At 42.1% G+C, this 27444-nt stretch overlaps 1 protein-coding gene across 1 annotated transcript in view; it reads left to right on the top strand.

Annotated features, from left to right (window-relative positions):
• The first annotated feature begins 17248 nt into the window (after positions 1-17248).
• ntsr1 (neurotensin receptor 1 (high affinity)) overlaps positions 17249-27444 on the top strand; it is a 45760-nt gene continuing 35564 nt past the window's right edge. Inside the window, exon 1 of the mRNA XM_086159485.1 lies at positions 17249-17902. Within this exon, the coding sequence (XP_086015611.1) occupies positions 17249-17902 (654 nt within the window). The remainder of the gene's footprint in view (positions 17903-27444) is intronic.

Genomic DNA, 27444 nt, shown 5'->3' with positions numbered 1-27444 from the left:
GTCCCTACTCTCAGTCCCAGACTCTTGCCTTTCCTCTTCTCTCTCTGCTTCTGAACACGCCTTCCTCCTCTCCTTCTTTGACCTACAGTAGCCCAATTTTAAATGGTATCCTTTAGGTTACTGGCACCAATGGTTGATCGTTGTTAAGCCTCTCGGATGAGGAGTGAAACGTCTTCAAGTGAAGAACTGTAAGTCCAGTTGCCAAGATTTCGACAAGATTTCACCATGATGAACCTGGATGACTGAGAACCTCCACAGACTTCTTAAACTGTTACACTATTTGATCACCCTGTTGTTCACAAAGTGGTGAACCTCGCCCCATCATCACTTGTTAACAACATAGCCTTCCGGAGATGTTCCTTCTGTACCAATTACAACACTCATCAATTTCCAATTCACCTGTGAAATATTCCAAACAGGTGTTTTTTTTGAGCATTCCTCAACTTCCCCAGTCTTTTGCTGCCTCTGTCCCTGTTTTTTCTGGAATTTGTTGCAAACATTAAACTCAAAATGAGTGAATATTTGCAAAGAACAATAATTTATCCATTTGAACATTAAATATATTGTTTTTGGAATGTATTCAACTGAATATGGGTTGATAGTGATTTGCAAATCAATGTATTCTGCTTTTATACATATGTTTTATATAATATCCCAACTTCATTGTAATTTGTGTTTATACAAACATGATTTGTGTTTGCCCTCGCAGAATTATTTGTTCTTCTGCAAGTGAATCTCACTTACTGAGTTACAAACTTGGCCTTGTGTTACCATTATAACTTGCTACAATAGTTATGTGAATGAACTTTTCTTCATTTAATATTGATAGAAGAAAGCTTAGTTACTGTGACCTTAACTTATACTCAACCTCAGGGAGTTTTGGGCTATTGCGCCAGTAGATAAAATCTTTTTTCAGATTTGCATTTTCAGGTGCTTTTTAATACAGTTACCAGTAATAATTAGCCTGTGCCCCCATCTGCACTCCAGTCACAGTCACATCACTTAATACATTACTTCCAACTCAGATAGGCTCAGCATGTCCTCCTCTCTCAAATAAAATACATTTATTCACCCATCGGTGTAATTTATTTTTTGGTTGAAATGGTTTATTTAAGAATTACATCCAACTGAACAGCAGCTTGCTCGTGGAGCTAGTTGTGCACAGAAATTAAATTTGGAGGGATTCCATTTCTAGAAATCACATGCCAGTGGCCACTATAGACAAGCCAGCAAGCCAGCCGACCGCGTTGGCTATAGCCAAATTCAGTTGAGGGGGAGTAATGCACCAAAAACATCCGATAAGTGTCGGGGGGGAGTGCAAGGCTGGGATGTGAGGGGCCAGGGCTGGGATGCTGTTATGAGAATAAGATATGCTCTCGGTGATTATTGAGTCTCATCTTCACATACAGCACGGTTGAATTTGATTTTTATGGTTGAGAGAGATAGTACAGCCTCAGTGCTATCGCCATGGACAACTGATAGCACAAACTTTTTGGCTTTATTAACGCAATTGTCCATTTTTAAGATTAAACAAATAAGACAAGTCCTGGCTGATTAAGTAATGCCACTTTATACAAACTGATAACCATTACTGTGAGTTTCGGTGAGAATCCTCTCATAACTGTGACTATTCATTCATAACCTACCAGTTATCCTGCACATAGGGTTGCAGGGATACTGGACCCTATTCCAGTTGTAACTGGCTGAGAGGCAGGGTACACCCTAGACCGGTTGCCAGTCAATCACAACACCACATATAGAGACAACCATCCCTTCTCTCATTTAGACAACTGGACAATTTTCCAATTAACCGTCTCCATGTTTTTGGCCCAGCAACCTGTGAGACTCGAGGATCTGGCTTTTAAGCTCTCATTCACTGCAGGTAACCAGGGCCAGCCGTACGCTCAGAATACACGGCAATCCAAGGTAGGTGTGTGCCCAACCCTGATACATACTTCATTCTCTCCCTCCCCCCTCCATTCAAATTTTTTTTCATGGCGTCCTTTTATTTTCAAGTCAGGACAACCTCCCGTTACATGCCTGGATGTTAAAACACACCAATTGAAAGCATCTTCTGCTTTTGTATTGACAGAAGTGAGTGTGAGTGTGAAAGTGTGAACACAGAAGAGATAAGATAATGGCAAAATTGGCGATAAGCCACAAAGCTTTTCATACAACTGACAACCTAAATTCAGAAATCACCTTCAGATTACAGCAAATCAGTATGTTAATTCCGACTTCTTACTCTACTTCTTTTCCTTTTAGCTATTCCCTTCAGGGGTCACCAGTGGATCAACAACCTCCAGCTAACCCTATTCTCCCTATCCTCTTCTCTCACACCAACTAACTTCATTTCCTATTTCACTACGTCCATAAATCTAAATCTGGTCCTCCTCTAGCCATCTCTGACCTTATCTCAAAACATCTAACATGCGCTATCCATCTGACAGACTCAATCATGATCCTATCCATCCTCTTCACTCCCAAACAGAACCTCACCATCTTAATCCCTGCTACCTTCAGCTTTGCTTCCCGTCTGTTCTTCAGTGCCACAGTTTCAAATCCATACAGCAGCGCTACTCTCACCGCTGTCTTGCATGCCTCTTCTTTCATTCTGGCTGGTAGACGTCTGTCGCATAGTGCCCCTGACACTTTTCTCCACCCGTTCTCCTCCACATTCTTTTTTTTCCTCTCCCTGTCGCCTCACCATTCCACTTGGAACATCTTTCATTCACACACATGTATTCGGTCTTGCTGCGACTACCCTTTATTCATCTCCTTTCCAGAGCATACCTTCACCTCTCTGGATTTTCTTCCACCTGTTCCCTGCTATCACAACAAATCACGATGTCATCTGTAAACATCATGGTCCATGGATAGTCCTACCTTACCTCATTTGTCAGCCTGTTTGTCACCACTGCAAACAAGAAGCCGCTCAGAGCTGGTCCCTGATGTTCTTAAAGCAAATAGTGCATTTGTAGTGCTCTTTCTAGGCACAAAGCCATACTGTTGCTAACCAGAGGTGACTTCTGCTATCAATCTAGTTCCCACTGCTCTTTCCTATTACTCCACTGTATGACTCATCAACCTTATCCTTCTATAGTCTGCAGAACTTCTTTATTCTTAAAAGTGGGCATCACCATGCTTCTTCTCATTTCCTGAGGCACCTTCTCACTCTCTAAGATCCAGCTAAAAAAAAAAAAACAAGAAACTCTACTGCTGCCTCCCCTACCAACTTCCCCAGGTACATCCACAGGTGAATCAATCGGGATCAACTTCTTTTCCACTCTTCATTTCCTTTGATATCATCCTCACTTCAGCTGTACTTATCTCTGCTACTTTGTGGTCCTCTGCTCTCCCTTAGTCCTCCTCATTGACCTTGTCATTCATTCATCCTACAAACCACTGTCCTATGCTGTCGGACTTCACTCTCACCTACCACACTGAACTCCTTCGGATTACATTGTCTATGCAAGACGTAGTGTACCTGCATTCTCCTGCCCGCGCTCTCATAAGTTGCCTTATTTTTTGCACCAATATGTCCATTGAAATCTGCACCAATTACAACTCTCTCACGTCTGGGGATATTCTGCTTACACTTCATCTATCTCATTCCAGATATTCTCCTTCTCCTCTAACTCACATCCCACCCTTCGAGCAAACCACTATTAACATTGAGCACCTTCAATTTCCTGTTTCCGACTCTGACACTCTTTTCACCTCCAGAACATTTCTAAGGAAATTCTCATTCAAGATAACTCCAATTCCATTTATCGTTCTGTCAATACCACACAGTTTATGCACCTTCTTTCTCTGCAACATGCCAACCAGCGCTTATGTCAACCAGTTTTTCCTGTCGTCGTTCCAATATTCAAAGTCCCTGATGGCAGACCCAGGCTCTTGGCTTTCCTATTCTCTCTCTGCTTCCGAATATGTCCTCTTCTTCTACTTCCTCAACCACAGTCCACTGTCCACTGGTATCCTGTATGTTATCATCAACAATGGCAATCATTCAGATCAAATATGAGATTCATAGGTTCGATATGCAAATTTGGTTTTGGCACAAGTTTTTACGCCAGATGCCCTTCCTGATGCGGCCCTCTGCATTTATCTCAGGTTTGGGACCGGCGCAGAGAGACACTGGTTAGTCCCCCCTCCGCTGTTGTTTGGTCTTAATGTTGACACCAGTCCATCAAACTGATTTAGTGTACTTTACTGACTTCATAGCAAACATTAGCAGACCAACAGAAGGTTTGTTACAATTAGCTGCATGAAGAACTACCAACTCAACAAAAATCTGACAGGCCCGAGTACTTGTAACATACCTGTAATTCACTCTCTTTGTAAAAATGCATTGGAGTGAAGGCTTGCCATGAAGTCCTGCTACTTTAGTTGTCGCTGCAGTACCTGGTCTTGTTCAATTTTTGTTTCTATGGTTACAGGAGAATGGCTGTGTGAATTGAATTTTCCCCATTGCGGGATAATTAAAGGAACATTTAACTATTCTATAAATATGGGACTTGAGAATAATACACACTTAAAAGAAAAGAAGCTCTCTTACTTACTGTTGCAGAGGTAAATGGAATAGGGTATGTAAAGGCTGCTATGACGATCACTCGGTGCTTCAGTGTTAAGAGTGTCTGTTCATTACTTTTTTAATACCCCATATCTGTGTATCAAGCCAGCTGTTCTTAGCTTCATTATTGATCTGGATCTTAGCAGGAAGTAATTGTGCAAATTCTGATATTCAACGGACCTCAAGTTATGACAATATCCATTTCTGAAACATGCTTCAGTATTATTGGTGAATTTGCAAATTCTGGGTACACAGGGAATAAGCTGTAGCATATTCCTGCTATAGTTTCTTTAAAGTAGAGAAAAAGGGAGAGACAAAAAAACAGAATTAACATTTATTCATTGTTTTACTTGAAGCCTTATGACTGTACTATCACAGTCATCTATTTATTTGGAGTTGCAGTCCAATTACTAAAGGAAAATCAACTTAATTTCACTAAAAGTAAATAATTGAGAAAAAGAATGTGTTTCTTTAGTGGCCTAAGATTTAATGGTAAGATATATTGGACATTGGCGGCATGGTAGCACAGTTGTTAGTGCTTTGGGCCTCACAGCATGAAGGACCCTGGTTTGATTCCAACAAGGGGACCTCTCTGTGTGGAGTTCATATGTTATCCCAGTGTCTGTGGGGGTTTCTGAGATTCCAATTAATCCACATAGAAAAAAAATATTTAATTTGAGAAACAACTTAGCAAAAAGAAAGAAAGACAGAGATTAAGTTTAAGAGTTTATTATCAAGTTTATTCAAACCATGGTATTTAAGGACTTAATACATTCTTGAAGATACTCAGGTGAACTTAATAAGTTAAGATAGACTTTATTGACATCCATAGGGGAAATTCCTTTGTCACAGCAGTGTAAATGGCAGTGGCAGGAGGATCGACTTAAAATGTGAACATCCACTTCCTGTTGTTGTTAACAGAACACAAAATGACTCCTACCACCAAAGTAGAATTAAATCCCTGAGGTTGTCTGTTAATGAAAATAAATCAAATTCCACTTTTAAGCAACTCTCTGGATTGTGAGTTCCTTGGTTCTAAGCCTTATTTTTACAGGTCAGCCAAATGGCTAATTTTAACATAAAAAGTTCAACATAACTGATATCCATAACTGACTGTTACCATTTAAATACTTTTGACCAAAAATAAATAAATGGAAAGTATAGGTAACCCTCAAACCAAGAAATAAACCCTTCAAGAAACTAAACAGTGGTAGCAACCTAGGGCATTCAATACACAAATAAGACAGGGTTTCAGGGTGTGAACGAAACAAACCTTCCCCGTCGCCAAAGGGGCTCAAAATGTGCTCCATATCTGTTTGTGGCTATGGTGCCATGCACAATCCTCCACTGGAGGTCACCTGCAAATTTTTCCAGTGGTGACTGCTCTTTCTCCCGCGGAAAAGTTGTCCGCATAGAGACCTGACCATCACCATCAGCAAGGCCAACCACAACTGCGATAAATCTGTATGTGGTCCTAGACAACCAACTGTCATTCTCGCAACAGTCGCACGTTCCTGCAGATTCCTTCTCTACAACATCAGGAAGATTCGCAAATTCCTCACGGAGGATACAGCGCAGATACTCATCCAGGCTCTAGTCATCTCTCGTCTGGACTACTGCAACTCCCTCCTTGCCAGTGCCCCAGCGGTGACCATCAGGTGTCTGGAGCTTATTCAGAAAGCGGCAGCCCGCCTGGTGTTCAACTATCCCAAGTTCTCCCACACAACTCCCCTTCTTATGTCCCTTCACTGGCTCCTGGTAGCCGCCCACATCAAGTTCAAGATCCTGGTGCTCGCCTACTGGGCAGTGAATGGGACAGCCCCGTCTTATCCCCAGGATATGGTCAAGCCACATGTCCCTACCCATCCCCTCCGATCTGCCACCTCTCGGTGACTTTCCACCCAGAGCCCCTGGCTGCCGATCCTGGCAGCAGTCCATTTGGAATGAACAAGGGTACACTGGAGACGGCGATCCATGTCGAAGGTACAGACAAGGGGATACCTGCACGAAGGTATCACCAATGACCACACCACTAGCAATGAGCTGGTGGATGAGCGCTTACAACCTCAGGAAGGCAACTACATCTTGCTAACCCTAACCCTAACCCCATTCTGGATGCGTACACCAGATTTTCATGTCCCACCTGTTCGCTGCCTGAAAGCATCATTCCCATAGCAAACACTGGGCTGTCAGGCAGCATTATCTGTACTCCGTGCCAGAGAGATGGGGGTCCAATGAGGCAATCAGTTGTTCACTAATGAAAAAAAGTCAGACAGAAAAACAAGTAGGTATATATATATATGTGTATGTGTATGTGTGTGTGTGTGTGTATGTATATATGTATGTATATACATATTTATATATATGTATGTATATATATATATGTGTGTGTGTGTATGTATATATATATGTATGTATATACATATTTATATATATGTATGTATATATGTGTGTGTGTATATATATATATATATATATATATATATATATATATATGTGTGTGTGTAAAAAGGTGAGCGAAAAAGAGGCCCTAATGGTCCAAAAAAGTGCTTTCAATCTCATCCTCCCTCTTGCACACCTGCTCCTAAAGAAAGAAAGAAAGATAAAAAATGTATTTACTTTATAAATTTCCAGCACAAAATATTAGGTTGTCACTACTTCAAAATAAAATCTCCAAACAAATGACATTAAATATATCCATCCATCCGCTACCACTTATCCTGCACTCAGGGTTGCAGGGGATGCTGGAGCCTTTCCCAGCTGTCATGGGGAGAGAGGTGTGGTACACCCTGGACTGGTCACCAGTCAATCACAGGGCCACATATATAGACAAACAATCATTCACTCGGGACTATTTTCCCAGCTAACCTGTTTTTGGACTGTTGGAGGAAACCGGAGAACCCGGAGGAAACCCACACAGACACAGAGAGAACATGCAAACACAGAAAGGTCCCCTTGTCGAAATTAAACCAGGGTCCTTCGTGCTGTGAGGCCAAAGGGCTAACCCCTGTAATCACCGCGCCAATTACATTAAATACATATGAAATACAATAAAAATAAGGCACCACACAAAAGAAGATATCAAATACTTCTGCCTTATTTACTTAAGTCATTCTATTAGTTTAAAAGTGTGATTTTGCATCAAGTTTAATTACAGCCAATAACTGTGTTTAAAAAATTAAATTAAAAGGAGATTTTCACCACTGACCAAGAGTGTTAAAATACTCATTGTGACACGGTAATCCTTCATTTTGTTTAGGGAATGTTAAGCTCTATTTCTGATGCAGCATTGCTGGGCTCTCCTTAGGTGGACGGGATGGTAGGACCACTTGATGTTTAAATCAGTATATTTGTAGATGGCCCAAGGGTGGGGCTTCTATATTTGAACAGCATACCTGAAGAGAGCAGGAGGATGAAGAATCAAAATGAAAAACATAAGTGATGCAGGATGTTAACTCAAACCTACAATACATGTACAGTATACAGTGTATTTGTTCTAATATGCAAATTGGTTTGGATTGAAATGTCTTGTCATTGCAGAGAAATGCTGACTACCAGAATGCAAAGTAGCAGTTAAGTGCAGTATGAGTTATAGAGTATTTGGTATGAGCATTAAATGATTGGGCACTCTCACTGTGATTAAAAGTTTAAATACACTCTGCTACACAGCTAAATAATTTCATCACATTATCTTTAATATACTGATATACTGCTGTCGGTGTGCTCTTTTGCCCCTCTTCTGTTCTTTTTCTTCTTCTCTTCCCTTTTCTGGGCATCAGACAGCTTCGATCGTTTGGACGGGGGGATTGCCCTTGGGAAAGAATTATCATGATTATAATTTGATAGGTTTCGCTATATAATCATATACATTTCAGTTATTGATTTTATATAAGCTTTTCTTTCCCCAATTATGGCTCCCTCCGGATGGATGGCGCCACTAGCATCGTCAATCTTGCCTTAGGTTCCACATGCTGCCTCTGGTTGAAGAAGAATAAATGTGATGCGTCAAATGGACATACATTGAAACCGGTTTCTCTTCCTGGATGGCTCAACAGCCATTTAGGACTTTGCAGGAAATTCCTGGCAGCCCAAGCACCCACAGGCCTGACGCTTCGAGCAATATATACTCCATTGTGATTCTCTGTGTTTATACGTTACCTCGGGGCTCTTTATGTTTATTGACCTTTTATTTGTTTGGTTTTTTTTGTGCATGCCATTGTATCCTGTATTCTCCTCAGTTCGGCTTTTCCCCTCAGGAAATCAACCTTCTCCATCTAACCCTATTCTCTGTATCCTCCTCTCTCACACCAACTACCTTTATATCCTCTCTAACTACGTCCATAAATCTTCTCTTTGGTCTTCCTCTAGACCTCCTGCTAGGCAGCTCCAATTCCAGCATATGTCTACAAATATATTCACTATCCCTCCTCTGTACATGACCGAACCATCTCAGTCAGGCTTCTCTGTCCTTCTCTCCAAAACATTTAACATGTGCTGTTTCTCTGTTGGACTCATTCCTGATCCTATCCATCCTGGTCACTCCCAAAGAAAACCTTAGCATGTGCATCTCTGTGACCTCTAGCTCTGCCTCCTGTCTTTTCATCATTACTACTGCTTCCAGGCCGTACAGCATCACTGGTCTCACCACTGTTTTGTACACCTTTCCTTTCATTCTGGCTGATAGTCTTCTATCACTTAACACCCCTGACACTTTTCTCCACCCATTTCAACCTGCTTGAACCCATCTCTTGACCTCTTTTCCACACTCTCCGCTGTTCTGGACAGTTGAGCCATACCAAAAAAAACTCCAACTTCTTGAACTCCAATTCCTGTTGCCTCACTGATCCAACCAGTTTCCTCTCATTTACGCACATATATTATGTCTCCCTGCGACTAACTTTCATCCCTTTCTTTTCCAGAGCATACCCCACCTCTCTAGATTTTCCTCAAGCTGTTCTACCTGTTTTCTGCTCTCACTACAGATCACAATATCATCTGCAAACATCATGGCCCATGAAAATTCTTGTCTAACCTCATCTGTCAGCCTGTCCATCACCACAACAAACAAGACGGGGCTCAGAAATGATCCCTGTTGTAGTCCCACCTCCACCTTGAACTACTCTGTTACCCCTACAGCACACCGCACCACTGTCTCACTGCTAGCATACATATCCTTCACTAGTCTAACATACTTCTCTGCCGCTCCAGACGTCGTCATGCAATATCAGAGTTCTTCTCTTGGCACCCTGCCGTATGCATTTTCTGAGTCTACAAAAACACAATGCAGCTCCCTCTGGCCTTCTCTGTACTTCTCTATTAGCATTCTCAAGATAAGTACTGCATCTGTAGCCATACTGCTTTTCAAAAAAGCTGACCCCTGCTCTCAGTCTAGTTTCCACTACTCTTTCCCATAACGTCATTGTATGGCTCATTAACTTTATCCCTCTTTAGTTGCCACAATTTCGTGCTCATTCCCCTTATTCTTAAAATTGTGCACCATAACACTTTGTCTCCATTCCACAGGCGTCTTCTCACTCTCTAAGATCCTGTTGAAATCTAGTCAGAAACACTATTGCTGCCTCTCCTAGACACTTCCATACCTCCACAGGTATATCATCAAGACCAACTGCTTTTCCACTCCTCATCCTCTTCAATGCCTTCCTCACTTCACTTTTACTAATTTGTGCTACTTTGTTGTCTGCTATAGTCACCTCTTCTTACCTTGACTCTCTTTCATTTTTCTCATTCATTAGGTCTTCATAGTACTCCTCCCATCTTCCCATCACTCTTCTAGCACCTGTCAATACATTTCCCTCTGTCCTTAATCAACCAGAACTGCTGTACATCTTTTCCACCTTTACCTCACTGCTTTGCCAATCTGTATAGATCATTCTCCCCTTCCTTACTGTCCAACTGAGCTTACATGTTTTGCCTTTGCTACCTCTGACTTTACCTTACGCAGTTTCTCCCTGGTATCCTGTCAGTTCTCTTCAGACCGCTCAGTGTCCTACTTCTTCTTTGCCAACTACTTTCTCTGTATATACTCCCGCACTTCCTCATCCCATCACCACCACCTCCCAGATGACACACCAAGTACCCCCCCTACCTGTCTCCCTGATGACATTAGCTGTTGTTGTCCAGTCATCTGGAAGTTCTCCCTGACCACCCAGAGCCTTTTTCAACTTCTCCCTGAAAACCATACAACATGCCTCCCTTTTGTAGCTTCCACCACTTTGTCCTCGGCAGTGCCTTTGTCCTCTTGATCTTTCTTGTCACCAATCATCCTACAAAGCACCATCCTATGCTTACTACCTTCTCACCTACTATTCAAAGTCCCTTCTCTCAGTCCAACTCTTGCTTTTCCTCTTCTCTCTCTCCTTCCAAACACTCCTTCCCCCTTTCCTTCTTAGACCCACAGTAGCGCAATATGCACGGGTACCCTGTAGGTCATTGGTAATAATGGAGGTCGTTGATAACCCGGGCCTCAACTGATCCAGTATGAGATTAATAGGATTGATTCGCATGTTTGGTTTGGCAAAAGTTTTATGCTGGATGCCCTTCCTGACGCAACCTTCTGCATTGATCACGGCTCCAGGATGGCACAGGGAGACACTGGCCCGTGCTGCCCTGAGGTTGCATTATGCCATTTTATCCCATTTCTCACAAAATAATATTTATTTACTTTACCCAAAACCTTTTTTTTACCATGCTTGGTTAAAAAATGGCATTTAAAGCACAAGAGCATTCCTGAGAAATGCATTCTGTCCCACTGCCATTTCCCATGCTTATTTTTTCACATGCTATCGCCCCAGTGTGATTCCAGGGCTTTGAAGACAATTTCCAGGAGAGGGAGATATGGAAATGAAGCAACGTGCCCAGGGGAGCTTTCTGAATTGGCACTTTACATCCACTTCAGTCTTTTGGTCTGAAGAAGGACTTGCTAGAGTTGTGGCATTTCTTATTTGTGTCACATCGAAGATTTGTTTTCAAAACTGTTAATAGCCTCAAAAACTTTCTTGACAGTTATAGGGCTTACTCAAATAAGGTCTTTGCCACGCAACAGCCAGGGGCCTGCTGGGCATTAAAAAGAAGTCATAGCTTTTCTTCCCTTTTTGTTTTTTCTTTTTTTGGATTTTGACACCAACAGAAATATCAATGTGCGTATCTGCAGGCGATCTGCTTCATCAGCAGTGGTGCCTGGGCTGATGTGCGACATACTTTCATGTCCGAGTCACCACTATGATTTTCTAAACCCTCATAGTGTTGTTCACAACTTCATTTCTCACACAGGTGAACTTTTCTTCTTGCAGTTGGGGGCTCCGTCAGACCAACCCTGCCTTTCAGTTCAAAAGAGGAGAAAAGAAAAGGAGTGTATCTTGAGGACATGCATAAACAGAGGAGAAAAGAGGTTAACAATTTCCTTTCATAACTTGTTTGCCTGCGAATTCTAGACAACATCCGTCATGAAGACCGTACTAACAACCTTCTTCTTCTTCTTCTCCTTTCAGCTTTTCCCTTCAGGGATTACCACAACGAATCATCTAACATGAGCTGTCCCTCTGATAGACTCATTCCTGATCCTATCCATCCTAGTAACTCCCAAAGAGAACCTCCACATCTTCATCTCTGTAACCTCTAGTTCTGCCTCCTGTCTTTTGGTCATTGGAAATGTTTCTAGGCCATACAGCATCACTGGTCTCATGACTGTCTTGTATGCCTTTCCTTTCATTCTGGCTTATAGTCTTCTATTGTAGTACCCCTGACACTTTTCTCCACCTATTCTAACCTGCTTGAACACGTCTCTTTACCTCTTTTCCACATTCTCCGTTGCTCTGGATTGTTGACCCCAACTACCTGAAATCCTCCATCTTCTTGATCCTCACCGTTCCACTCTAGTCTCTCTCATTCACACATATATACTGCGTTGCCGTGACTAACTTTCAGTCCTCTCTTTTCCAGAGCATACCTCCACCTCTCTAGATTTTCCACGACCTGTTCTCTGTTCTCACTGCAGATCACAACGTTATCTGCAAACGTCATAGTCCGTGGAGATTCCTGTCTATCCTCATCTGTCAGCTTGTCCATCACCACTGCAAACAAGAAGGGGCTCAGAGCTGATCCCCAATGGAGTCCCACCTCCACCTTGGACTTCTCTATTACCCCGACAGCACACTGCAACACTGTTTCACAGCTAGCATACATGTCCTGCACCAGTCTATGTCCTGCACCAGTCTAACATACTTCTCTGCCACTACTACCTTCTCACCTACTATTCAAAGTCCCTACTCTCAGTCCCAGACTCTTGCCTTTCCTCTTTTTTCTCTGCTTCCGAACCTGCTTTCCTCCTCTCCTTCTTTGACCTACAGTAACCCAATTTCCATTGGTTACCTGTAGGTCATCTATACCAATTGCGGTTGTTGTTCAGGCGATCAGGCCTCAAATCACCCCCCACCCCTCACCCCCCACCCCTCACACCAGCCTGTGCCGCCGTGAGGCTGCATTGAAGACCATAATAACAGGCACTTTGTCTCAAGTGTGGGACATAGTACTGACTGAAAGTAATGGATGAGTTTGGATACAGGTTTTTAAAGAATCCTGACACTCAAACACCCATTCACTGGCTGACAGCCATGTAATCAGTGTCTACAAAGTCTGAAGTGTTACCCTGGAACTTTAATGCATGACTCTGAAATAAATATGAACACTGCCCTCGCAGAAAGAACAACTGTGACTAATTGTTAATGGAGAGAAGTACAACTCCCAATGAAGGATCCTGAACAGTACCCGATGTGACTCCCTTTGTGAGTTTTTTTTCCATCGTCAATTTGAAAATGCTCACAAAAAAAATTGAATGGTATTGTTTTTACCATTGTCTTCAATCTATTACATGTCACCCAATTTACATGTTTACAAATTTGAAATAAAAACAAAGAAAATATAAAACAAAATATACATGCCATCCATCCATCTTCCTCCATTTATCTGAAATCGGGCCGCGGGGGCAGCAGCTGGAGCAGAGAGGCCCAGACTTCCCTCTCCCCAGCCGTATGGTCCAGATCTTCTTGGGGGGATCCCAAGGTGTTCCCAGGCCAGCCGAGAGACATATTCTCTCCATCGTGGGCCTCCTCCTAGATGGACATGCCCAAAATATCTCCCTTTTGAGAGGCAAGAGATGCTTGAGCCACCTCATCTGACTCCTCCCTATGCGGAGGAGCAGCGACTCCACTCTGAGCTCCTCCCGGATGGCCAAACTTCTCATTCTTTCTCTAAGGGGGAGTCCACCTCTCCAGCCTGTGGAGACTGCCTAACGGGGCAGCTGGCTCTGGGTATTGATTAGTTTGTCAAGAGACAAGTGTCCACTCATTTTAAGCCAATATTTTACATTTTTTCTTTCTGAGGGATTTTAACATGAGCGCAGTGGGTCATGCTTTAAAGGTTAGTCCGAAAAGGGTGGAGAGAATTGAATATCTTCACTGACAAACTGTTCAATGGACGGGGCATAAATGCCATAATGCGTCTGTCAAAGTCTATGTCTTTCTCACCAAAAAGTTTACCTAGACTTAACTTCTTTGGAATTCGTCCAGTGTCCAATTCTAGTTAAAGAGCTGAAAATATTTTTTCCAAAGAGGAATAAGATGCATGTCATTCAATAAAATCTTGACATCTCACAAAGATAATTAGGAGACTAAATAATTTCTCTGCATTTATTTTTTTTGTTTGTTTTGTTTTGTTTCTGGAGTCCACATTTGACCTGATAAAAAGAACGAATATTCTCCGACTAAACTCAGTTTAATATCTTGCAACAGTTTGGTAATTGCTTTGTTTTGAAATGAATCAAGACAGAGAATGATCTATCTATCAATGGATATATGAATCAGTCTGAATTGTTACAGGCATCAAACTGAACCAAAACCACAATTGTTATTAATGAATAATGAGCAATGACGAAATAATGCAGAACCAAACCATATCACATAGGGTTACCGCTGAAAGGATTACACACACACGCACATGTATGGGCACCATTTCAAGCAGATTCAATAGAAACAGGCTTTAAGGATTTCAGCCCAGCTTTGGGTCTTCCGACCTCTGCAAATTAAAAGAATATTCAGAAATATCACGATATGAGAAATTAAGATGAAATGCGGAGTTGCAGAGGAAACGGATAAATTGCAGGCATAAGCAGATAAGCTGCTTTTTGGTGTAAAATATATCAATCACATACCACAGCAGGAACAAACAATACCTTAAATCACTTGTCCTGATAGAATTAATCGTCAACTGACAATCTTGTCCGTAAATCAAATTCAAGGGTGACCTTAGCTTTTTCAAACAAAATCACATTTCTGACCAGCTGCCTGTTGCGCTTGTCACCAAGCTGTCTTCAGGTGTGAGCTTGTTTCCGTTGCTCAGAATTTGATCCCTGCAAGAAACATAAGGATGGAGTCAGGGAAAAATGTTATAAAAACAAGAAAAATACAAGCAGCTGGCCTCATTCCTGCAGGGCGCGCAACTTATGGCACAGCTCAATGGTAGTTTTACCCAACCACCAGCATCTCATCACACCAAGGTACAAAATCACTGACACACGATGTCACTCACAAAGTCAAATTCTACAATGCGTCTTTTGGTCAAGTAATAATTAACACTTTCATATTTCTTTATTTTAATCTAAAAGACATGTTTGTTGATGCAATCAGTTTTGTTTTGTCTCACTTCCAAAACACCTTGCCCTCAGTGGAAAGGGAACAGGATCAAGGAAAACCTCTTTGCAGAAACCGACTTCCAGCCCCTGCTGTAAGCTTAATATTTAAGGTACTGAAAATGTGTTGCCCTTTTCTTCCTGTTCAGCTGTTCACAATTATTATAACTGATGGTTTTTCTCTTTACGACCCTGTGATCGTCACTCAGCTCAATAAATAAATGCTGGCCCCCGGAATTGGAAACAAGGAGAAATCTATGATAGGACGGCATATAAATTCCTGCTTTTAAAATCATAGCTGTGTAACTACGCACAAAAATGACAAACATGATTAGATGCAGCGCCGAGCTGAAACAAATAAAAGCAACATCGACTTTTTGATGTTTTCGATGGGCCGCTGGGCGTGAAACTATCTGTGAAAAAGGAAAGGGGGCTGCTGGGAGATTGGACCCACCAGTGTGGTGAAGAAACCATTAGGGTACATTTCCTCTCCTGTCCAGGGGTGTTATTTTTCTTGACTGGATCATTAGCACCAGAGACAATCTTATCTGCGGCCGCCGACGCAATCCGATCACTTGCAGCACGCCAGCTGTCTTTGCACTTGTGCATGTTTGAGAGTCTGGCCAGAGACGGAGCCGCGGCCCGTCACCTACCAATCTGAACCAGCGGCGCTAATCACGTTTCCCAGGAAGTCCTTGCCACTGATTTTAAACATCCTTGGAAACCGCCACCAAATTGCCAAACGGGGTTCCTGAAAAAATAGCTTGAGACCCGAAGCAATAGCAAATTCAGGGAAAATTCAATTTTTGAGATGTTACCTCAATACCTGATATCATTTGCATCACCCAACTAACCATATTCTCTGCTTCCTCTTCTCTCACACCAACTAAACTCATGTCCTCTTTCATGCCATCTGTAAATCTCCTTTTTGGTCCTCTTTTAGCCCACCTTAGCATCCTTCTACCAGATAGTTTCTGCTCTACATGTCCATACCATCACCACCTGACTTTATCTTCATCTACATATGCAAATCGAATATGTTATTTGCACTTATCATACACAGGAAATTATTTAAACAACAACAAAAACAACGAATATATCAATGCATGCAGTGTTCTTTGGGTTGGATATGGGATGGTGATCAGATTCCCGGAGATTAAGCTGTAAATGCTGATGTGAATTAGATTAAGCTGGAAATTTGGCACAATTCACAATTTGGACAAACAAATTTGAGCGTTTGCGTGCGTGCCCGTTTTTTGTTTTTTTTTTTGTTTGTTTGTTTGTTTGTTTGTGTGAGTGAGAGGGGGAGAGAGGTGTTTGTGCAAGTGTGTCTGAAGTGGTTACAAGTGCAAATGTGTTTGCGTTGTATGCGTGTGAGAGACAGGGGGAGAGTACGTGTGAGTGTATGTATTGTTGTGTGGGGAGTAAGCTGTGTGGACGTGCGCTTTTCGGGCGTGTATATGTGTGCGCTGTGGGGTGCAGGGTTTTGTTCGTGCGTGTGTACGTTATTGTGTATCCACGCGTGAGTGTGGGGTGCATGCGGGTGCAGGGAGTGTGTCGGGGGAGGAGAGAGGTCCATTCATGCTTGAAGTGTAAATAAAGTTGAGCGTTTGCAAGAGAGCGAGGGATGGTATGGCGACTCGCGGAAAACGCGCTTGATATTTCTTCAAAAGTGATGTGTATTATTTGGTTATTTATTTTTTTCAGGTTTCCAAGGTGAAGCATGGGTGGAGGAAACTCGGTGAGCCGCTGTGCGTCACCGCGGCGAACACGCCTCCTGCGTGACTGTATAAATCGCTCTCACACACTTGTTCACGGTCTCCCCGCTCCGTGTGCGTGTGGAAAGCACTCCTTCCCCCCCCCCACACACACACACACAGACAGACACACACACACACACCCACACAAGCGCGCTCGCCCAGTGAACATCACCGATGCGCGGTTTTTAAATCCAACGCGTCAAACGCAACATGGATTCGAGCCTGACTCTCTCCGGGCGCGAGTTGGGCGCGCTGGCTCAGCGGCTCCTCGGCAACGTCACGTTCGAGAACAACAACGCCAGCGATCCTCGGACGGACGAGGAAGACCTGGAGGTCAACACGGACGTGTACTCCAAAGTTATCGTCACCGTCATCTACGTCGCCCTGTTCGCCGTGGGTTCCCTGGGCAACTCCATTACCCTCTACACTCTCCTGACCAAGACCACCCTGCAGAACCTCCAGAGCACCGTCCACTACCACCTGGCCAGCCTGGCCGTGTCCGACCTGCTCATCCTCATCCTCTCCATGCCCATCGAGCTCTACAACTTCATCTGGTTCCACCACCCGTGGGTGTTCGGGGACGCGGTCTGCAGGGGCTACTACTTCCTTAGGGACAGCTGCTCCTACGCCACGGCGCTCAACATCGCCAGCCTGAGCGTGGAGCGCTACATGGCAATATGCCATCCGTTCAAAGCCAAGAGCATCATGTCCCGCAGCCGCACCAAGAAGCTGATCACCGCCATGTGGTGCGCGTCCTTCGCGCTGGCCACGCCCATGATCTTCACCATGGGCCAGCAGACTCGCAGGGGCGAGAAGATCTGCACCGCCATCGTGTCCCCGCTAACCGTGAAGGCGGTCATGCAGGTGGGTGGGTTTTACGCGTCGGGTTTTACGCACGGGTGTCTCTTTACGCTGCGGTGCCCTGCGTTCGTGTGTGTGTGTGTGTGTGTGTGTGTGTGTGTGTGTGCGCGTGTGTGTGTGTGTGTGTGTGTGTGCGTGTGTGTGTGTGTGTGTGCGTGTGTGTGTGTGTGCGTGTGTGTGTGTGTGCGCGCACGCGCGCATTCCATCCAATCTGTCTTGAGAAAGCACAATTACAACCATCCTTTCACAATAAAGGTGTGATCAGTGATTTTGCCTGTTTCCAGAGGGACATGATTCAACCACTGTGCTTCCTCTTGAGGAGGGTTATTTTTATTTGGATCAACAACAAAAAAAAGAAACGAAGAACCGAACGAGTCCGCCATTTCAATCCCAGATTTTGGGCTTTGATTCATACCCCTTCTTGGACCCTGCAGAGTATTCTCACATGTCTCTGCAATGGTTTCTGCTGAGAAGTCTTACAGGCTCTTCTAGGGGAAAGGGACACCCATTAATGCAACAGGGACTCCGAGCGCACTTATGTTGAGGATGCAAAGCAAGAGTTCTTTTTTTACCTTTTCATATTCTGAATATCCGTTGGGTGCGTTATGCCCCCTGGTCAGCCCAAGACAAAAAGGTCTCAGGTGAAGGACCAGACAAAAGGTGGCTCAGAAGATGTGAATTCAGGTCTCTCTGGTGGCACATCAGCATCCTCGTGATGCTGGTTTTGATTCCTTTCAGAAATAAAAATGGAGATCTTGTTTGGCGGCTCATTACAGACGTCACCCATTGTGATGGGCCAGATGAACTTGGCTGCGGTGACCTTCACTGGTTTCCTGTGGGATGTTGCCATTTCTTCAGACCAATTCTAGATTTTCACATTTCCGGGTAAAAACCCAGCATTTGAGTTTCGGCCACTGAGATGACGTCCGCTGCAGAATACAATGTCCCAGTTTGTACTTATCTTTTGAAAGATTGGATTTCTTGAGCTTTTTGGAGGGCACACACATTCATGCACGCCTGCTAATTTCTAAACACAGCATCCCTCAGACTGAAAAGGCTATTTCTCAAGGCCTTCCACTCTCTTGCTGCTCTCAAGATAAATGGTGTGGCTCTGGCACTCACATGAATGATAATGACTATCTCCCACGACAGGGTTTACAAGTTACATACCTGGATGTAACTCAGACCACAAAAGAGGTTTTGTAAGAGATCATGGCATGACTGGGTGTCCCCCCTCAGCAATGAGAGGACTCTTGGATTGAGACTAGAGCTTGGGGCGCATTGGCATTATTGTAAACTGTCAGTAGCGTTCTTTTTTTTTTCGTTTGTTTTCACCATGTTTACCATCCCCACTCTCCATCCTTTCCTCTGCTGCGGTCTTGGCCGGTCTCTTCTTTGCCTTTCCTACTGTTTTTTTCTTGATTTCTTTGTATTTTTGACTCTTTTAATCATTACTCCAGAGACAAAATTAGCAGCCCAAGCAGCGACGATGCTAACAGTTCTTATCATTTGATGCTCCATAAAACAAGTTGGAATTTTTGAGTATAAAACTGTCAGTACAAATGTTTTCCCACAGTAAAGGGCAGTTGCTGTGCAAAGGACTTGTGACTTAGTTTTGTTTTTTAGCGTAAGACCAAAACGACGTGTAGAACATTCCTGTCTGGGGATCAAATTCTATATTCTTAGATGGGGGAGGCAATTGTATTACTCCCATAACATTTTAAAATATCACTGTGTTTGTTTTTACGTAAATCAGTTCAACTTGTACATTTCGCTCTTCAAGCAGTGTTTTGACAACAGTTAGAGCACTGGGTGTGTGTGTGTGAGTGTGTGTGCGGGCGTGTGTGTGTGTGTGTGTCTGTGTGAGAGAGGGTTTCTGTGGGAAAACTTCTATAAAGAGGAGAGAAGAGGAGGCCAGAGAGTGAGAGAGGGGTGATATAGAATGAAAGTGTGTGTAATCAACATAGCCCGTGTGTGTGTCTGTGTAGTAGTGCGTGTTGTCATGCATGTGTGTCACGATTAATAGAAGGAGCATAGCATTGGCGCTGCCAGCAATTTAATTCCAAAACCAGAATTAAATGCGAGCTGCAGCACTGCCGATTACAGTGGAAGCCAAACTCACACCATGAAAAATTAAGAATATCTTTAAAAAAAAAAGAAGGAAAAAACTCAAACATTGATTTACAAACCAGGACACAAAATCCATTCTGGGAGTGTTGAGCAACAAACACTCGTTTTTTAGCAAACAGTACTGAGATTTTGTGAAGCTTTAAAACAGCTCCTAAAGTCAGTGTGGGGAGATCCACTGCCACAAGGTGGTAGCATTATCAAAATGGCACAGCAACTGGTATTGATGTTAGTTCAATCAGGTGGTCTGGCTCTCCTAGCCAGAAAATGTAGTTTTGGTTTATGTTTCTGTGGAAACTCATTTGAACATGGAACGTCTGAGCTATTAGAAATAGCGGGATTCTTCAGTTCTGGGTGGGAGGAGGCCAGTTTTTCAGGGATCCCTCAGGGTTCCTGGTTATCTCGGATGGCGGGGCAGCCTTGGGTCAGCAGGGACTTATGAGAAACAGTGATGGTGGGACTGAACCCATATTTTCGATGAATTGTGAGGGTGTTTTGACTTGTATTTCTCGGGTAGGTGTCTGGATTTTCTAGTTTCTGCCCATTGGTTTTCTTCACCTGTGTCTCTTTAAATAATTAGCCCCTGTCTATCCTGCCTTGTTCCCAATCAATCAGCTGCTCACCCTCCTGTCTGACCATTCAATGGTCCCGGTCTTATTAGACCAATCGTTCCCTTCAGTCCAAGTCAGATCAATTGTTCAGAGTCCGAGTCTCAGACGTGTGTCAGCTTTAGTTCTTCTGGGATTCCCTGTTTTTTTTTTGTTTGTTTTTTTGGCTCCTCTGAGGTGAACCCAATATGTAGTAAAGGTGAAATGGAATATAGTGGTTGAATTAGGAGTTGAGATTTTCCACCTGCCTGGAAGCTTTCAAGTGCATCTTTACCATATAAGACGACGTGTCCTGGATAACATTCACATGCCGCAGTGATAGCTTTAAGAATCCTCATTAATTTATACACAGACTAAAACTCTAAAAAAACATTTCACCTTCTAAAACTCAAGCTCTTTGGCATGTATTCTAAACTTCTCTTTGTTATATGGGCTTCTCTGGACTGGATAAGAAGAAAAACTAAACACCGACAATGTGGTTTTTGAGGAAAATTACATCTATGCAAGGAGACCCTCACTCTGAATTCCCATAGAACACAACAACATCAACCCAAAAGTGATGGCCACGCAAGAGGCTGAGCCACTACATCCACTGTCATGAGATGTTTTTTCTTTTTTGTCCCCACATAATGGATCATATAATCATAATAGAACCTGTGCACCCATGTTTTGTTTTGTCACAGTACTTGAAATATTTGAGGTACAAATTAAAACACAGAATTGTGGGAAACTCCTATCGTGACCCTATTTTTACTCAGGGGAGCCAAAATATCAGAGTGATTGACATATACACACACACACACACAGAAAGTTCAGCCAAGACATTGCTCACAGTTCCATAAAAGTCGATCTTTCTAATAATGCTCAGTCTGACGACACTTTCAACATCACTTTCGTGGTCCATATGTCACCAAGGGAATGTTATCCAATGGCTGTACGAGCTATCTGGAGTCCCGATCTGGAGTTCAATAAACTGTTTCAACTATTTTAATGACAATGAGGCTGTTTTATAACATATACTTGCAATCAAATACAGGCAGTTTTGTGATCAATAATGCAAAAGAGATGGTATCAATAATGATGATCCAAGAACGTTTGTGAGGGGAACTTTGCATATGCAGCACACAGAAAAAAAAAATTCAAAATCCACTTTTCCAAAATTGAATTCATGATTACATCAGTTATTTGTTAAGAATGAAAGAGGATGAGTGATTTCAGGTGATCATGTTTCCAGGATTACGGCTGGTCTCTCGCTGCCATGTTTGCTTTTCTGATCTTTCTAAAATTAGCCTGGATATCTTGAAATGAAGGACACCAGACGTAATTTTTCACAAGGTATATTATAAAAAAATATTTTCATTTCATTTCAAAAACGAATACTTAACCTCAGGGAAAGGGATCGATAATGACAAGAATTGTTAGCAGAACTTCTAAATTCTCCTTTTAGAGATTAGTTTGGAGTTGGGAGGAGGAGGAGGAGGAGAAAGAGGCCGCCCAGAGGGGAGGATTTGTTTGTATTTCGTCAAGGCAGCAGGATGTGAGCCAACTGAAAAGGAAGTTGAAAGTCAGCCCAGATCTTTCCAGTAAATCTGCATGTTCTTACTGACTGTTTGGTTCACCTGAGTGGCCCCCCCGCTGGTCTGAGGTCCCAGCTGAGGTTCCTGCTGGGCTGCGCAAGGCTGTACTGTTCGTGGAGCAGAATAAATTTGAACTGCAAAATAGGCTGATGCATCGAGGGAGGAGGAGGAGGAGGAGAACTAGTAATACTTTAAAGTGTGTCCAACAGTTTCCCTGCACTCGCCCTGAAGACTTTAATATTTGATCGTGGCATCACATCTCTGAAATTCAACATCACAACATCTAATTACTACATACATTTCATCTGCTTGCTCAGTGGGGTTACATATTTTATGACATTATTTTTCTCAGGGGAAAACCCCTCACTCTTTCTTTTAAAACACTGTCACGCATTGGGAATGAAGGTCTGCTCTACACATACATCACGGGGCTCTTGTAGGGACTTTATGAGCGTCAAAAGGGACAAATTGTAAATGTTCTTAGAGCTGAACTTTACCCCCTTTACCTTCAACATTATTATTATCATTATCATTGTTATTGTTATTGGTATTGGTATTGGTATTGGTATTGGTATTGGTATTGGTATTGGTATTGGTACATTGGCATGTGTATTGGAATTAGAATTAGTATTAGTTTTTTTGCTTTTTTTATTTGTGAGCTGATTAAGTTTTGGATTAAGGCTGGTGTAGTGCATGTGACAACATTTGCTTGCAGAGGAAGTGAAGTTTTCCTCCAGTCTTATGGTTTTGGATGTTTTTTTTGTTGTTTTTTTTTCAATATTTCAGTCTATCGACACAAGGTTGACAGGTTTGTTAAGTGTGTTTCTTTGGATATGTCCTTGCAGCATTAGGTGACGGAACTTATTTTGGAGTGTTGCAAAACCACACCTACAACTCCTGACCTGGCATACTTAAAACAGCATTTTCAAACATTTGAGTGAAACTTTATAGATGAAGATTTCAACTTCAAAAAGTAGACTGGAAGATGATATCTTTGTCACCGTTATTTTTACTCTTTTAAGGCAGGGTATAAGCTGTCTGGTCATTTTTGAACCATTTGTTATTTTAAACGTCAGTCCTCTTAAATAAATAGTCAACTTTGATCAACCTGTACTTTTATTAAATATTACGAATTTTCATCTCACTTTTTAACTTATGTCCATCAGAAATAAGACAAATTTGGCCATTGGCTGCCCAGTGTCATTGTGCCACTGGAAGTGATGCAGCTGTCAATCATTCGGACATTCTCGCAGGCTTCAGCTGCTGACAGAGACTGCAAGTCTTTATCTCCCGAAGTTCCTGAAGTTTAGCTGGAGGACACGAATCTCATGACTTTCGTTCGTGTGTTTCAGTTCTCCGTATTTTTATCCATCGAACACTTCTGGAATAACTGGAGCCTCGAATAAAGTTTCAGAACAAATTATTGCGGAACTCAATCCTTTGTCTGGATCCATGTGTGAACATTGTATTGAAATAAAATTCCCATGGAATCAATTTCTGTTGTTTAGAAGTCATAATTTGACTCAGCTAATTTAGTGGTTAAATGTTTTCCACAGCTGGATTCCCTTCATAACAAAATCAAATGTAGAATATCTTAACCTGCCAACAGGTTAAAACAAAGTATATGGCAGAGTTGTCCATCAAGACATTGTTGTTACATCGAGAAAGCTAAAATAGAAGAGTTGATGTGAGATGTCATTTTTTTAGTTTTGATGAATCTTTGACATGTTTCTCCCTGGACCCTGTGTGAACTGTTGGACTTTTGACTTTTACTGTATTTCAGTCCTGAACCCTGTCATTTAAACTCAAGTTCCTGTCTGAATGTGAAAATGCCCAAGGCGTTCTCAAGGCAAAAACAAAAAAATAAAAAGCTATCTTTCAGGTGGGTATTTCCAAATGACGCACTTCACACTTTAACTGAAATGCTTGAACAAAAAACAGCAGGATACCTGTATCCTTTTGTCACGAAGGAAAACAACTGAGCCTCCAAGGTTTTATTTTCAACAAAGAAAGACTGAATCTTCAAGCATCTAGCATATATTCCCTCCTTTTTTTTCTTTTGTTTTGGTGTGGTTTATCATTTGTGCTCTTAAAGACAGTCAATCAATGAATCAAATAAAACTAACCACCTCCCCACTTTAATGATAGAGTGTGTATCACTCCAGGGACCCCTGGGATCTGTTCAGATAGGAGACAGATGTGATCATTCAGAGACTGTCAGCAGTGAAAAGAAAAAAAGGGAGAAAAAAACAATGGATATTTTTTGAATTATTTTTTAGCCTTTTTTCTTCCATCCAACAATAAGTTGGAGTTTCTGTTTCCACTTGAGGTAGAGGCAGATTTGTGTGTTTGTACTTGTTGAAGTCTGGTGTGATAAATGCTGTCCTGCCTTTGTTTGGATTCCCACTTTGATTGTCTATCCTGATTTAGTGTGCGTGTGTCTAGACTGAAGCCTTGTGTTTCTTTTACACTACTTATGCAAGGCCTTGTCAGGTTCACTATTCTTCGCCATGATTCTCCCTTATTTTCCTTTTATATTTGGTTGTCTTGATTTCTGGGGTTTGGCTCATAAATCTGTAATGGCCACTGGTGTGTTGTACGGGGTGATGGCAAAATCCTCCAGAGTGATGGAGGGTCTCTTTGTAGCAGACCTGATTGGTATTGAGCAGCTCATCTCAGATTGAGCTTGCTTGATGCCACTCTTTATCAATTCTTGATATCTGCCTCAGCTTTAAATGCATCACAGTTGTGGCAGGGATTCTGAACAGCCTCTCGTCAGCTGTCTGACGATAAGCTGTCCGCTTCAGTCCTGAGAACGCATGAAGTAAAACTCCGCCTAAGAAACATAAATCCCAGTATAACAGCCGGACCAGATGGAGCAATTGGACGGGTGCTAAAAGGTGACACGGATGAACTGACTTCGCCAGATACATGTCACTGTCCACATCACAGATCCAAGACTGCTTGGACTTAGGGGATTAAATTGTGATAGTAATCATACATTGTTGTTGAAAATCTTTATTTTGCGTTAGAGAAAGAGTGTCCGAATTAATGAATGGCTTTTAGTTAGCTTTGTGTGGCTGTTTTTAATGGTCGGTACACAGAAATCCAACAAAGTGTTTCCGCATTGTCTCGCCTACGTGTGGGAGATTACGAGGCTTCTTCTTCCACAAACATGTTTATAAAATGTTCATTACATTATAATGGACATTTTAATGAGGCATTAAGCAAAGAGCTTGTCGTATGATGGTGCAAGGCAGTTTGCTTACAGCAATTGCTCCAAAGCTGAGGCAAATGGATTGTCACTGACCTCTGCTTTTGAGGGCTCGGGGGATTTTAATTATGTGAGTTAGAATTATAACTCCTAACTTACTTCACAAAACATTTTAAGCAAAGATAGCAGCAACAGCAACAGCAAACAACAAAATGGTAACGCACTCGAAACTATTGCACAGAAGATACAGTTTGTGTTTGCACCTGCAATGATATGTGCATTTAATCTCGGATTGGATGGACAGAAATCGCCTTGTTCCCATTTGGTTTGAATTGTTTATTCAAATCTATAAGTAAAAATTTTGAATAAGGATTCATTGGTCATAAGTGCATTATTCCATCTATAAATATAACATTATTATCCAAAAATACACTATCTGAACATCAGTTTGTGTGTTATAATGTGATGTATGTGCGTGTTTGTGCACATACCTGTAAAGAGATGTAATCCAAAGCCATTCTCTCAAAGTACTCTCAGGAAGTACTCGAGAAACGGTAAAATACTGACATATAACTCCCCCCTCATTTATTTAATTCTTAATCTCGTACAATTGTTGGGAGCTGCTCAGAATGTCAATTCTATGTATTTTCTACTATAGGCCAAAGCCCTTATTTTGAGCCAGTTCTTCTGTATAACCTTGGATTGCTGAAAAAAATCAGCAATCAAAAAAAGGAGGTTGGATAACGTCCTCCAAATGGTGTGGAAAAAAAAGAAAATCAAGGATTTCGGTTCACCAGTTGAACATTTGGAATTCTTATCACAGTCATACAGCGGGGAAATAAAAGGAGAGGGAGCAAAATATTTTTCAGAGCTCATCGTGGCAAACCTGTAGTTATTTAGAGCTATTGATCGATTAGCAGACCCTGTAACCCTCCGGGATCCGTATCACCTCCAATACAGCTTCTGGTAGTTTTTTTTTTTTTTTCTTATCCTCCATAAAAAAAGTTTCAGCATCAGATCAAAGATCCACCCACGTAATTCTGTACTTAGCTAAATCCTGGCATGTTCTTAAGGAAGCTGCGTTGCATCATGCAGGGGAAATCCATCTAAGACTAGGCCTATTGATTTTGGGATCAGGATTCATGACATCAAAAACACTTTGATGTTATGAATTTTTCACAGTTTATGAGCGGAGAGAACATTTGCACCCTTAAATAATCAAATTTGTGTGTAGAATGTTGTAATACAATTCATTGATAACTACATCACAGATTTTCCTGTGAAACTCAGGGAAGCGTATTGAGAAAGAAAAAAAAAATGTTGCAACAATCATTCATAACACACTTGATGTAACTGTGCTTACGTCCTGTTCTCATCAGTCAAAATAGTCAAGAGTGCTGCTTCATATCAAAGCTAGCAAAAGTGCCGCTAAATATGACAAATTTAAAAAGGAAGTCCTGTTTGAAGGAGGTAAGCAACCAATCGCCAAAAATACTTGAACATGTCAGACATGTTCACCCCCAAGAAAAAAAAATAGCTGAGCTTTGTGATACAAATCTTTCCTCCCTAGCCGCCAGGAAAACATTTCCATACCTTGCAGCGCTTTCCTTTTTCCATTTATAAACGTCAAAAAAATAGATAGCTTATTTGTTTGTTTGTCTATGTAACACTCATATTAATGTGAAGTTTCTGCATATTCACTTGTCAGGCCCATTAATATACAAACGGTAATTTTATTATTATCGTTGCTGTATCCCATCGTGATCAGAGGTCACAGTTTAATGGCATCTCAACCTTCGTCCTCGGAATGGAGTTAATTATCACATGAAAAATTGGGAAAATGAGTGTTTGAAGACACTCCTGTTGTCCTTAAATGATGATGATTTACCGCAGTTAAAACCCCTCAATAAACCCTTAAAACTAAGCCTCCTCCAATCAGTTACTGTGTCAGCTGCCCGCATGTGGTTTACTTCTCCTCAGTATGCTGTCACCAATCAGTTGCTTGCTTAGTGTGAAAAT

This window comes from Fistularia commersonii, chromosome 14 (assembly GCF_037954325.1).
Source record: "Fistularia commersonii isolate RoL2024-O1a breed Wild chromosome 14, RoL_Fcom_v1.0, whole genome shotgun sequence".
In the NCBI taxonomy this organism is placed as follows: Eukaryota; Metazoa; Chordata; class Actinopteri; order Syngnathiformes; family Fistulariidae; genus Fistularia; species Fistularia commersonii.
This window is presented reverse-complemented; position numbering and strand designations above follow the sequence as displayed.